At 37.3% G+C, this 12437-nt stretch overlaps 1 protein-coding gene across 1 annotated transcript; it reads left to right on the plus strand.

Annotated features, from left to right (window-relative positions):
* Nucleotides 1-1282: 1282 nt before the first annotated feature.
* Nucleotides 1283-5967, plus strand: CCDC34 (coiled-coil domain containing 34; the record flags this gene model as incomplete). Its single annotated transcript, XM_009706912.1, has 4 exons — nucleotides 1283-1441; nucleotides 3132-3273; nucleotides 4736-4846; nucleotides 5813-5967. Coding segments are annotated over 4 exons (567 nt in total), but the record flags the coding sequence as incomplete, so codon positions are not given.
* Nucleotides 5968-12437: the final 6470 nt, after the last annotated feature.

The raw sequence follows: 12437 nt of genomic DNA on the forward strand, positions 1-12437 counted from the left end.
CCTGCTGCTCTTTTAAATGTCTTTTTCCTCTTTTCCATTTATTTATTATACTTTGCAGTTGTAGTTCTAGGTATTTGACATCCATACTGCCAACTATAATAATTCTGAGTCAGCCTAAGTTCCTGCTAAAACTCCTTTGTTCAAAAGAAGTATGCAGGAGAGCATAGAAGAAAAAGATTTCTTAAAACAAAACCAACATTTTTATTCAACAGTTCTTTTCTATAATGTGGAAACTGTTTGATCTCAAGTCTTCTGCCTGTCCTCCAAGTCGTGTGCACAGCTTGTCTGGTAAAGATTTTTGCCTCTACATATATATGCAGGTTCTTCAGAGCTAAGCAAGCTAAGCAGAAGTAGTACTGAATCAGAATCCCAGACATTTCATAAAGGTTACAGGGAAGGGAAGTGAGAGCTATTGTAAGTCTTCAAATGAAAATACCTCCCTCTCCAGATCAAGAAAAGGCCATCAATATGTGCTTGTTCGCTTAGAGAATGGTCCACAAAACATTATTGTGTACCATTAGATGCACACACACTGAAAAGATGTAGAAGTCAATGAAACCTCTGTGTATTGTATCTTCCAAATTATGCAGGTAGCAATTTCACTCCACACTCAATTACCACTTTTTGCCTATCCTACAATGTATTTTCTCATTTTCCCTTTCATCGTTTGAAGAGGAGACGTGTGTAGATTGATTCGTAGAAGTAGTCCATATGCAAATAAACTAAAGAATATAAAAGAATGTAGAGAATACCACAAAACGTGAACTGGATTCTCATGTGAACTTCTTATTTTCATATCAATTTATGCTTAAGTGTGCTGAACAATCTGCATATCTCAATGACTCTTAGAAGGGGGGCAGTTTGCCTGACTTCCATTTGGAACTGTAGTTTGCTCTGGATTCACTGAAAAGTAAAACTAACACAATGTTGTCAGGAATTGCGACTTACATTTCTTTCCCAGGAATATTGAGAAGTGTCTGAAGTGTTTTAAAAAATGCCTGAATAAATAAAAGAGAGTAGTAAACACAATAGCATAAGGAGTCCTGAAAGGAAATTTTTATCATGTTTTGTGATAAGTTTATATGTTTAAAACTATTTTATCTGGAACCTAGCAATGAATAGGTTCTGTCTCAAAAGAGGTTACAATATGATTTTTTTTTTTTAGGGTTATGATAATTTTATTTGTAATTGTATAATAAAACTAAGTGTATTCCTCAAAAGAATTGCCCTTTGAAATACACTGAAAAGTTTCTATTCTGTTTCTTTGATCTGTTTCATGTAGGAAAGGAGAGAAAGGGAACGAAAACTGAGCAAAGAAATGGCAGAAAAAGCCACAAGGGAATTAGAGAAAATGCAGTTACAAGAAAAGGCTGAAGTAAAGTATAAAGAATGGCTGAAGAAGAAGAGAGATGAAGAGGCAGAAAAGAGGAAGATAGAGAAGGTATTAATCAACTGATCATTTATTTGGATGGGGTTACCTAATCTGCAACTTATATTCAATATATAGGTTGATTAAATTGATTAGAATTTATCAAATGGCAGTGTTGTACATAAAAAAAACTTTCAAAAGTTGTAATGTTAGTGTATTGAAGACACTGAGGTAAGGTCAGCAAAGCAAGATGTGTATTAGTGCATTTTTTTTTTTAAGTCTTTGCAAACCCACTGCAACTGTGATATGATAGGGGAAAGAAAAATACAAACCACCCAGTGTACCTTTATTTCTCAGTCCGTTGCAGGCTGACCCAGACAGGAAATAAGGAGCATTATGCGCATTTTTCTCCCAGCACCACTGTTGTATTATTATTAATCTTGCACATATTTCTAATTAAAAGCATTTTTCTTCATATCCGTCTGTACCAATCTGATGCTAGGAGTTCTAACTTTAATGCTATTTCATATTAATTAATCTCCTATGTATTTTTATAGTGAACTCCAGAAGACCTCTTACTTATTATAAGCTTCCTAAAGTACAGGCTTTGAGGTCCTTTGATTCACTAGAACAAATGCTCTGACAAGGCTATGATTGCAGGAATCATCCAGAATTTCTCTGAAATATCACATATTGGTAATGATTATGCCTGAAAACTATGAAATGTGTGACCAGATGTTTTATCTGTGAAGTTGATTGGTTGTATTTTAATTTAATTAACATTACAGTATAATTTTTCAGTAGAATATGTAATATTATAGGAGTACTACACCACTGTTGTAGCTGAGTGTGTGGGAGGATTGTGGTGAGAAGAATTTCTCTCTATTCCTCCTGTAATCACAGCAGTTGTTCTTAAAGTGCAGAACGTATTTGTAAGTGTTGCACAAGTACATATAATAAATTCTTTAGATTAACTTTAAAATACCGTAAGCTGTATCAGATCAATTTTCAGGCCTTATTGACCTTAATTTTTCAGTCTTTCAAAATTTCCCATATAATTAAAACACACTTAAATATTCTGTACTGGTGGTGTTTATTTCCTGCGTAACAAACTGATCCTGTGTCTCTGCTGAGCCACTAAAATGCACAGCACAAGGACCTTGAAACCCAAGAAAACAAAAGTCATCAGACAGATTTAAACCGTATTCATTCTTTTAGTTATGTCCTCATTACACAAGTTCTTATCAATTAAACTTAGTTTAAATCCAAATGCCATGCCTATACAAACTGTTTTTACTCCTACTTCTGATTAATGTTTCCCCAAACCTGCTCCAGGCTTGGAGGCAACCCAGTCATGGCTGATACAGGGCTGTATGAATATGGATAAATGAGAAGAGTAGATGGCTGTCCCAGATACAATAGCATCTTTAGGCTAACTGCAGCACAGTAGGCCCTGGTCATCTGCCCATTATGTTTGGTGTATCTTCTACATATAGTCTTCCAAAAGGTTTATGAGAAACCTGAGTGTTTTTCTCAGAGAAACACTGGATTAATGTGGAGGCTGATTCCCACCCTGCCCCAGCCCTGCCAGACTTAAAGGAAAAAAATGCAACTTTGCTGTTGTCAGAAAAATGTATTTCTATTTGAAAACATATTTGAAATGTATTCAGCAGTCTGGAAAATCCACAAAAGATTTATTTACAATTTTGTGTATATTGTACAGTGTTTTGTCTATAACTAGTTTTGATTTTTTTATTTTTAGGAAAAAGAAAAAGAAAGGCAAGCTGAACTACAGAAGAAGAGAGAGAGATCAGAGAAGATCTTTAACGAATGGCTACATAATGCTAGAAATAAGCCACGCCCTGTTTTAAATGGTTATGGCTTCCCACGTGGGAAGTCTACAGGTTTGTACTCCTACTGCACATATGTACTGACAGGTTTGTGGTTCCTTCCCTCTAATCTTTTAATGTAAAATGAAACCTGTTTAAGATTTTCATCCAGTATTTAATTTTGGCACATGGGAATGAATATCTCATGTGGTATAAGTTAGAGAAGTTTTTACTCTGAGACCCTTGGTGCGTTTTTTGTAGCCCTTCATGTTATTTGGGAGGAAAATTATATTATTTGAGAGAATAGTGTGACGTACCAAATTATAACTGATTTTGATCTTATTTTCATTATCAGACATAGGAATCACTAAAGCCACACTGATTCCTGTGAAGCAAATCAGTTATGCTAGCATCCTTGTCAAGTTAGTGTTTGTGTTACAGTAGGTATGCACCACGTTATCGCACCTGAATCCCCCTTAGAAAAGAGGTGGGGTTTTGAGATACAAAGATAATAAGAGGCTGATGGAAGTCCTGTCAGAAAAAGTAGACATGCGAATCAACCTGTGTTGTGAGCTAAGGGTTCCTTTCAGTTTAACTTTGCACCTGCATCGCACCTTCTTGGCTTCTGTAACCCAAGTCCTTTTTCGTTTTAAAAGGAAGTGATAAAGAGAATGCGTTTGATAGCGTAGTATTTTGCAAGTCTCACTTTAGTTTTGTTATCCCACATGGTACAAAACTAGGAGAACAGTAAGAAACAGTATTGCATTTTACAATTGAGTGCTTAATTAAATTTTCTTTTAAAAATATATATACTTTTGTCTTTATTTTTTCATAGAATTAAAATAATTGTTGTTATTTGAATTCTCAACAGAAAATATTTTAGGACCTAATTTCCAGGCTCTGAATGTTTAAGAAAATGTGTAAAGCAGGTGAACAACCTTTGCTCTTTTGCTGACATCTGTTTATAGATGGTGATACGCTTTACCTTCGTGTTTTGTTTTGGACCTTCATTCCTTCCTGACAGCTGCAATCACATGTTTAAGTGATTTTTGAAAAATATTTTTATACTCAGCTGTGTTCATGCAATAGAATATATTACAGACTGTGTTTTACCCAACCATGTGATGTGTGCACTGAAATTTCGTTACAAACAAATGACTAATAGGGCACGATGTTCCTTGTGTTGCACTTTAGGTTTTCTGATATTGCTTTATGGGCCCTAGGTTATTAATTGCAGATTATTAATGTATATGTGAATAATTAGTGTATTTTTCTGCTCAATAAAATGAAGAATAACAGTTAAGCAAAGATGGAAAAATGTGAGCTTTGCATATGTGGTGACAGGAAGTTGTATTTATAAATGCTTTGAAATGATGCAAAGTAGCTAATTTAAATTATACGATGGTGCCTATGCTGTCTTCCTTTGAAGATGCTGTTGTGTCTTTGTTAGTCCTGATGATTATTATAACTGCTTGCATTGTAAAACTTGCAGTGTAAATATTTCTTTTTAGTTATGTGTATTTTCTAAACATTTTAGGGTGTGCTGATGGAACTTTGTATCCAGCTCCAGCATATTGTAACCCCATTCCTTGGAAGCCCATACATGTGCCTCCTCCAAAGGAAGACAATGTTCTTACCGTGAAGAAGAGTAAGAGACCTGTATCTTGTCAATCACATGTGTCTTTGCCTATGGTAATTTATAAGCCCAAGCACAACACTCGTGTTGGATCCTTGTGCAGAAAGCAGTTATAATACAGAACACAAAACTATTCTTATGATCTTGAGTGATCTGGGCCATAAATATGTAATTATATGTAGTTATATGTCCAAAACAGGCTGCTTGCTTTTTTAAAAAAATTTTTTGTGAACGTGTTTTGTATTTATAGCTAACTGACCAATCAGCTTTTTTATGTATGGTTTTTTATATGTTGCATTTTAGTAAAAAAAAAAAGGGGGGGGGCAAAGTCACATTTAGCCAATTGTGATGGGAATGTACCTCAATACCAATAAAACACACAGGATTGTTTCTTCCTTTCCTCTTCTTTTGTTGTTGAAGGAGTTCTTTTGTGTATTTGATTATTCTTTTAGGCAGCAGTATTACTGGGTCATTTTAAAGCTGCTAATTATAACAGACTTTAAAACCTTTCTTGGCTTAATGCAGAAGGAATTCAAGGCCTATGTGCAGTTGCAGGGCTATGATGTCATTTGGATCGCAGAGATGTAGTGGGATAGCTTACATGGCTGGAGTGCTGCAATGGATGGATACAGGCTCTTTAGGAAGCACAGGCTGGGGTGGCAAGGAGGAGAAGAGAGCAGGAGGAACACATGATGTTTTGCCTGAGGACCAGTGATTAGCCAGCTGAGACCTAATGACTTAAGATTAAAGGGAGACCAAGGTGAGCAATGCTGTGGTGGACATCTGCCACAGACCACTTGATCAGGAAGAAGTATGTGACATTCTTCAGGCAGCTGGAAGAAGCTGTATGCTCACAGGCCCTGGTCTCATAAGCAGTCTTGAACCACCCTGAAATCTGCTGGAAGGGCAACACAGCAGGGCACAAACTGTCAAGGCAGTTTCTGGAGAGCATTGGTAACTTCCTGAACTTCCTGACAGAGCTGGTGGAGGAGCTGACAAGGGGAGACTCTTTGCTGGACCTGATCTGTACAAACAAGGGAGAACTGGTTGGGGACGTGAAGGTTGGGGTCAGCTTTGCCTGCAATGACCATGGGATGATGGAGTTCAGAATACAGATAGGAGGAAACAAATAGCAGGATCACAACCCTGAACTTCAGGAGAGCAGATTTTGTCCTGTTCAGGAACTTTCTTGGAAAAATCCCATGGAATATGGTCCTGGAGAGAAGAGGGGTCCAGGAGCTTCAGTTCAAGGATTGCTTCCTCCAAACTCAAGGATGGTCCATCCCAATGAGCAGAAAATCAAGCAGGAGTGGCAGAAAGCCTGCAGAGGTGAACAAGGAACCCCTGACTAAAATTACATATAAAAAGGATGCATACAAGAGGGGGAAGCAGGAACAGGTGATCCTGGTGGAATACACACACACTGTGCAAGTGTGCAGGGGTAGGATTAGGAAAGCCAAAGCTTATCTGGAGTTGAAGATCGCAAGAGATGTGAAGTACAAGAAGAAGTGCTTCTCTAGGTATATCATCAGCAAAAGGGAATTTAGGACAAATGTGGGCCTACTGCCACATGGGGCAGGAGCTTGGTGACAATGGACAATGGAAAAGGCCAAGGTACTTGATGCCTCCTTCACTTCTTTTTTTCCTGGCAATCTGCTGATTCGCTTCACCAATCACTGGTCCCAGAGTCCAATGGGAAAGTCTGGAGCAGGGGAGACAGCTTTGGTGGAGGAGAATTAGCTTAGGGAATACCTAAACACACTGGACATACGTGAGTCTATGGGATCTGATAGTGTGCACCTATTCCTATCAGGAATGCTGAGGGAGGTGGCAGATGTTATAAGGGCACTCTCAATTATCTTTGAGAGGTCCTGGCGATCAGGGGAGATTCCTGAGGACTAGAACAAAGCAAATGTTTAATGCTGTCTTCAAGAAGAGCAAGAAGGCGGCTCTGAAGAACTACAGGCCAGTCAGCTTCACCTCAGTCACCTAGAAAGGTGATGGATGCGGCAAAGGAAGCTAGCAGCTTCCTGGGCTGCATGAGAAAAAGCATTGACCAGCAAGTTGAGGGAAGCGATCCTTCCCCTGTGCTCAGCTCCGGTTGAGGCCACATCTGGAGTGCTATGCCCAGTCCTGGGCACCCCAGAAAAAGAGTGACATGGACATGCTGGAACAAGCTCAGTGAAGGGCCACAAAGATGATTAAGGGATTGGAGCATCTGACAGACAAAGAGAAGCTGAGAGAGCTGGGACTGTTCAGTGTGGAGGAGGAAGTTCAGGGGAGATCTTACCAATGTCTGTAAATACCTGATGGGTGGAGAGATAAAGATAGAGCAGACCCTTCTCAGTAGTGCCCGGTGACAGGAGAAGAGACAATGGGCACAAATTAAAATACAGGAAATTCCATTTAAACATGAGACAGAAATTTTTAACGTGAGAGTGATCAAATGCTGGAACAGGTTGCCGAGAGATGTTGTGGAGTCTCCATCCTTGGAGATACTCAAAACCTGACTGGACACAGCCCCGAGCAGCCTGATGTAGTTGGCCCTGTTTTGAACAAGGGAGTTGGAGTAGATGATTTTCAGAGGTCCCTTCCAATCTCAACATTTCTGTGATTAATGGTGAAAAGGAGAAAGCAGAAGGAAATAAGACTTTTTTTCCTGCTGTCATAGTTGTGTCACTTTAAGATTGTTATACTTAACAAATTACACAATATTAAGAAATATATTATGTATTATAAAATTTAAATTAAAAAACACTAAGGCACACGTAAGTATTCTAATATGTTGATTCTACCTCTAATCTTATTAATCAATTTAGATTTCTTCAGGCAAATAATTAAAAATACTAAACTATCTCGTGTCAGGTTTATACTTAAAACATTACTTGTACCCCTACTTTCAGTGAACCAGTTTGTACAATATGCCTATGACTGGTCTTTCTAGATAATGCCAAACGCTAAGAAGACTGCAACATCTTACAGTAGTTAATAGATTATTTGGTTTGTGTTTGTCAGTAATTTATGGTGTGAATTAATGTGGTCTCACATATTTAGACTTTCACAAAGTACTTCATTCACCTATTGTTAAGGCAGGGCAAAGGACATTATGGAATTGAGTTTAAATTTTTATTTTACTCTGCAAAGTCATAAACATAAAACTATTCTTCATCAGAATGAAAAGAAAGAAAAAATTCTTTAAAGAGAAATGTATGAATCTTCTTTAAGTCAATTCTATCATTTTATTATAGTAGTGGCTAAAAATAACTAAAATTGGGACTGCTGTGTGCTACAGATTTAAATACAAGTGGAAGCCCATTTTAATACTTGAAGGTGCATCATTTCATCTGACAAAATAGACGAACGCCAGTACGAGTATACAAGTATATTCATCAGTTTATCGCGTGTGGTGAGTGCACAAGCTGATCTGATGCATTTCACTTCTGTCACTAAGATATCTAGGGTGCACTGTGCCCATGATGGGTCTGTTCTTGTTACTTCTGTAACAGTGTGTAAATCAAGAGCCAAACATTTATGAATATGTAATATACAACATGGGTTATCATTATATTAATTAATTCAGTACCTGACTTCCTGCAGCCTAACATTTGTCATAGGGCATACAGAGTAAAAAGTGTAAATTTTTAATGCTGTATTTATTTAACAGTTTATTTTCCTATTTATTCTAATACATAAATAAAACAAAGACACTTAACACAGCTCCCATGAAAGACAATAAAAACTCCTAGCAAGGCCACTGACATGACTTACTAGAATGTTCTCTTAATAATCTTTATAGGTTATTTCCATATTCTAAAGTATGTAAAGCTTTTGATTCGCTACAGGTCGTTGGTTTTTTTTTTTAAAGGCAGAAAATAATTTTAATGGTTCATGCACTATTTTCCTCTGTGTGTTTATTTGATACTAATTTTACTATACACACTCTAGGAGAACCCTGGACTTCATAAAACATGCAGAGTGTCAAACTATGTTTCTGTTAAATAGGAGAACATGGGCTTCACAGAAGAAGTCTGCATATTATCTTCAGGCTGTAGAACTCCGTGCCTGGCTTTTTCTGTAAGGACCTCTGCAATGGATTGGTATGAAACTAGTGAATTAATGGATTAGTTGTTAATCTTTCCAGCTGACCTTTCCATGTGGAGATGCCTTATGAGAGTTGGAAGTTTGACAATTGTGTAAGCTACCAGAGGCTCATTAGTGTTTAGAAGAAGGGACAGCATTTTACTGTAATGTAAATGATTAATTTTGGATTAGCTTACAGAGGTTTCTTGGGACTCTGATTTAGCTGGAGAGCCATATACTATCATGTTAGTTTTTTCTCTAATAGTTTTTCTGAAATAGCATGTGGCCTCAAGTAAGGTGTGTTGACGTAATTACCTGAGTGTGTATTTACAACTTTGTATCTATTTTAGCATTTATTTTCTTGTAGTGACATAAAATGGCCTATCATATGAAGACAGGCATTGATAGCATTTAAATTAGCAGAGTATGAAAGAATCTATGGCTCAATTCTGCTGTAACACACCGTTGACAAGATTTCTGTTGGCTTGAACAGTGACAAAGGCAATTTAACAGGGGTTCCTGTGCTAACCCAAATAGAGTTGTGCTTCAGGACTACATGTCTGCACCCAGGGTGAAGGGCTAAATAAATCTTAAATGAGTATTTGGTTCAGGAATGGGAATATAGCAGTAAATGTTGAAGTCTAGTAGTTTTCTTTCAGATGTCTCAGCCAGAATAATCAAACTGAGTACTTACTGGAATTCTGGTTTAGAGATTTTAGAAAATAGTAATAAATATCTAGAACCATTATTCTTTTTTTCTCCCAACCAAAGATAGTGTTATTTTTCATCCACCGAATTTTCTGTGGAAAGGTTTATCCCCTCTGTAGAATCAGAACATTTCATTTGGAGATAGCCAGCTTTAAGTGGACTTACAACCCCTAAAATAGCAGCTTTAAGATGAGGCCCTTGCTGTAGCGTATCTATAGCATTGTAAATGCAGTTCTGTCCTAAGTAAATTATGAATAAAGTTAAGGCAAGATAGCTCATGAGTGTACAGGTTGGCTCCAATTCAGTCAACATAATGGTTTTGCCGAGCAAAGAAGAGAAATATTGTTTGGATTTTTTCCAACAGGATATCAACCTCACAATAAAATGGTCTGGCCTTGTAGGATAATTTAAGACTGTATGCTACAGAAAGCTATAATTTCATGCTGTTGCAGCAAATAATTAATTTTCACCATTCTTTCTCTGATGTTAGAAAGATAAAATCTTAACACTTTGTTGTAGCTTAAACAGCATTCTGTAGTCTCTTATTAAGTTCCCTCCTGGATTTCTCTGCTCATGAAATTTCACAGTAGATCAAGTTGCAGAATCTCGAATTACTCACTAGAAACAATCCAAGATCTTGCATCTTGACGTCTATGCTGCTAAAATAATATGAGACTCAACCTCTGCTTATTTTCATCCCCTTGTTTTTGCAGAAATTCTGATTGTAAGAATTCATAGACCACTTCAAAATCCTGGCTGCTGCATCCTTCTAGGATTCACCACCTTTCCTCCTCTCCATCTGTCAGTCCCAAATAGAGTGCCACATTCAACCTCACTGTGAGACGTTACATCTCCTATGAGTTTTACTGGTTTTGAAAATTACTGTGTAGGTGCTCTGTAAAGTAGCATGACTTTCCAGTAACTGACAGTGGATCTTCACACAGATGTTTCAGGGTTGAAAGTCTACAGGCAGGAAAGTGGATCAAAACAAGTAATAGAAGAGCAAATGATGAGTAAGAAGTCACTATTATTGTAGGCAGCCTTGCATTCTTAGGAAGTAGTCCAGTTAATGTAACATAATGCAACTTCACTGTTGGAAGTTTTGTTACTGGTTCTGGTGTGGAGCCAAGGCTTCACCTGAACCCAATAATTACATCAGATTCTAATAATGTCCTTGCCAGTGTAATGTTTAATTGTAAAATTACTTTCTTAGTTTCTCATTTTGAAAACCAGACTGAAGAGCAGTCAGTAGTCCTGATTTTCAGTGGGAGGTTTTTGTGAGTAAATATGGAAGATTTCACAGTTTATTGCTGTGGTCAAAAGGTGAGTTTTCCAGACTGCTGTACCCCGGGCAATGTCATGAGCTGTGTTTAAACTCAGTAACAAAAGGGAAATCTGAGCACTCTGATCTGGTAAAGCGTATAAACACTTGATTAACTTGAAATGTGTTAGGGAGATCTTTGATAAAGCAGGGCTAAAGTGGTCACGCTTTCCTGGATTTGAGGCCTAGGATCTAAAGCCTATTCCGTTAGCATAGCCTCCATTTCATATATAATGTTATGTCCATGTTTTTACACGTGTAACTGATTTTATAATGACCTGTTAGACAATTCTTTAAAACTGTAGTTAAATGAGAGTAAATTTTTGCAAAATGGGAAGACTTTTTCTTAGTACATGGACTTAAATGTTTACTTGATCTAACTTAGTGACTCAAGCAGGGATTGCAAATATTTAATTCATAGGCAAATTTGAATTTACAGAAAATTGGCAAGGTCAGTGATTTGAAAAGTGAGATGCTTGAAGCTTTTTGTATCAAAATCTATTGAACTATGCTATGGCCAGATGCAAGGGTGGATTCAGTTATGTTAATGATATCGTTACAAAGGACTTAGACTTTGGTTTCTTCTACTGAAGTCACAACTGAAATGATTTTAGCATTATTAGTGCTAAACAACGATGAGTGGTTAACCCAGCTAGATAAATATCATAATAGGTGCTTTTATGTGTAGGTTCTGTGCAAGATGGGTCTTTGGCTTTCACAGGTAATCCGTTTAAACAATGCAAGGCTGCGTGTTTTGGGATTAAGGCAACAAGTTGTTAATAAGTAATCCAGCAATGCCAAAATGTTAATAGATGCTAGAATGTTTTCTCTGTAACTTGAGTCTGACTAAAACCAAAAAAACGTAAGAGTTTTATTATACAATACCACCATATATGGTTGTACAGGTATGAAATCCATAATGTATAGGGTTTTTTTGTTAAGATGTTGATCAGGGTAAGAAGAAAGCTCTTCAATTTTCGCTTTACATTGACAGATGTTCATCCATCTTTAAATAACAGTTACTGAAAGCTATGTAGAATATTTAGCAGTACCCAGGAGGAACGCAAGATGACTGCCGTATGCCTGAGTTCAAAGAGCCCTTCAAAGATACCGATATAAATCCACACTTCAGCCTTTGCTAACAAAATTGTGATCAAGTTGTAGGGGATGGGTCCCAGGAATTCCTGTGTTGTTCTTGCTGAGTGCACTAGTTTAAAGGGCTAAGATCAATGGTTTTATTTTTGCTGTTCACAAGTGATTTCTCTCTCCATTTGTTAGGATGTCTGTTCCAGTTGAGCATACCTCACAGCATGTTGAGTTAGGTAATGACAAATGTATAAAAGGACATGTGAAGTTTGCAAAATTTCCATACTAGATGTAACTGCCAGGGATGCAGAAAACAAAGGTGAAAGGTAGATGGCAACTGAGACTGCAGCTGCCAATGGCCGAAATATGGTACCTATGTTGCATTAGTTCACATGACATAGAAATGTA

This window comes from Cariama cristata, unplaced genomic scaffold, assembly GCF_000690535.1.
Source record: "Cariama cristata isolate BGI_N322 unplaced genomic scaffold, ASM69053v1 scaffold2639, whole genome shotgun sequence".
Taxonomy (NCBI): Eukaryota; Metazoa; Chordata; class Aves; order Cariamiformes; family Cariamidae; genus Cariama; species Cariama cristata.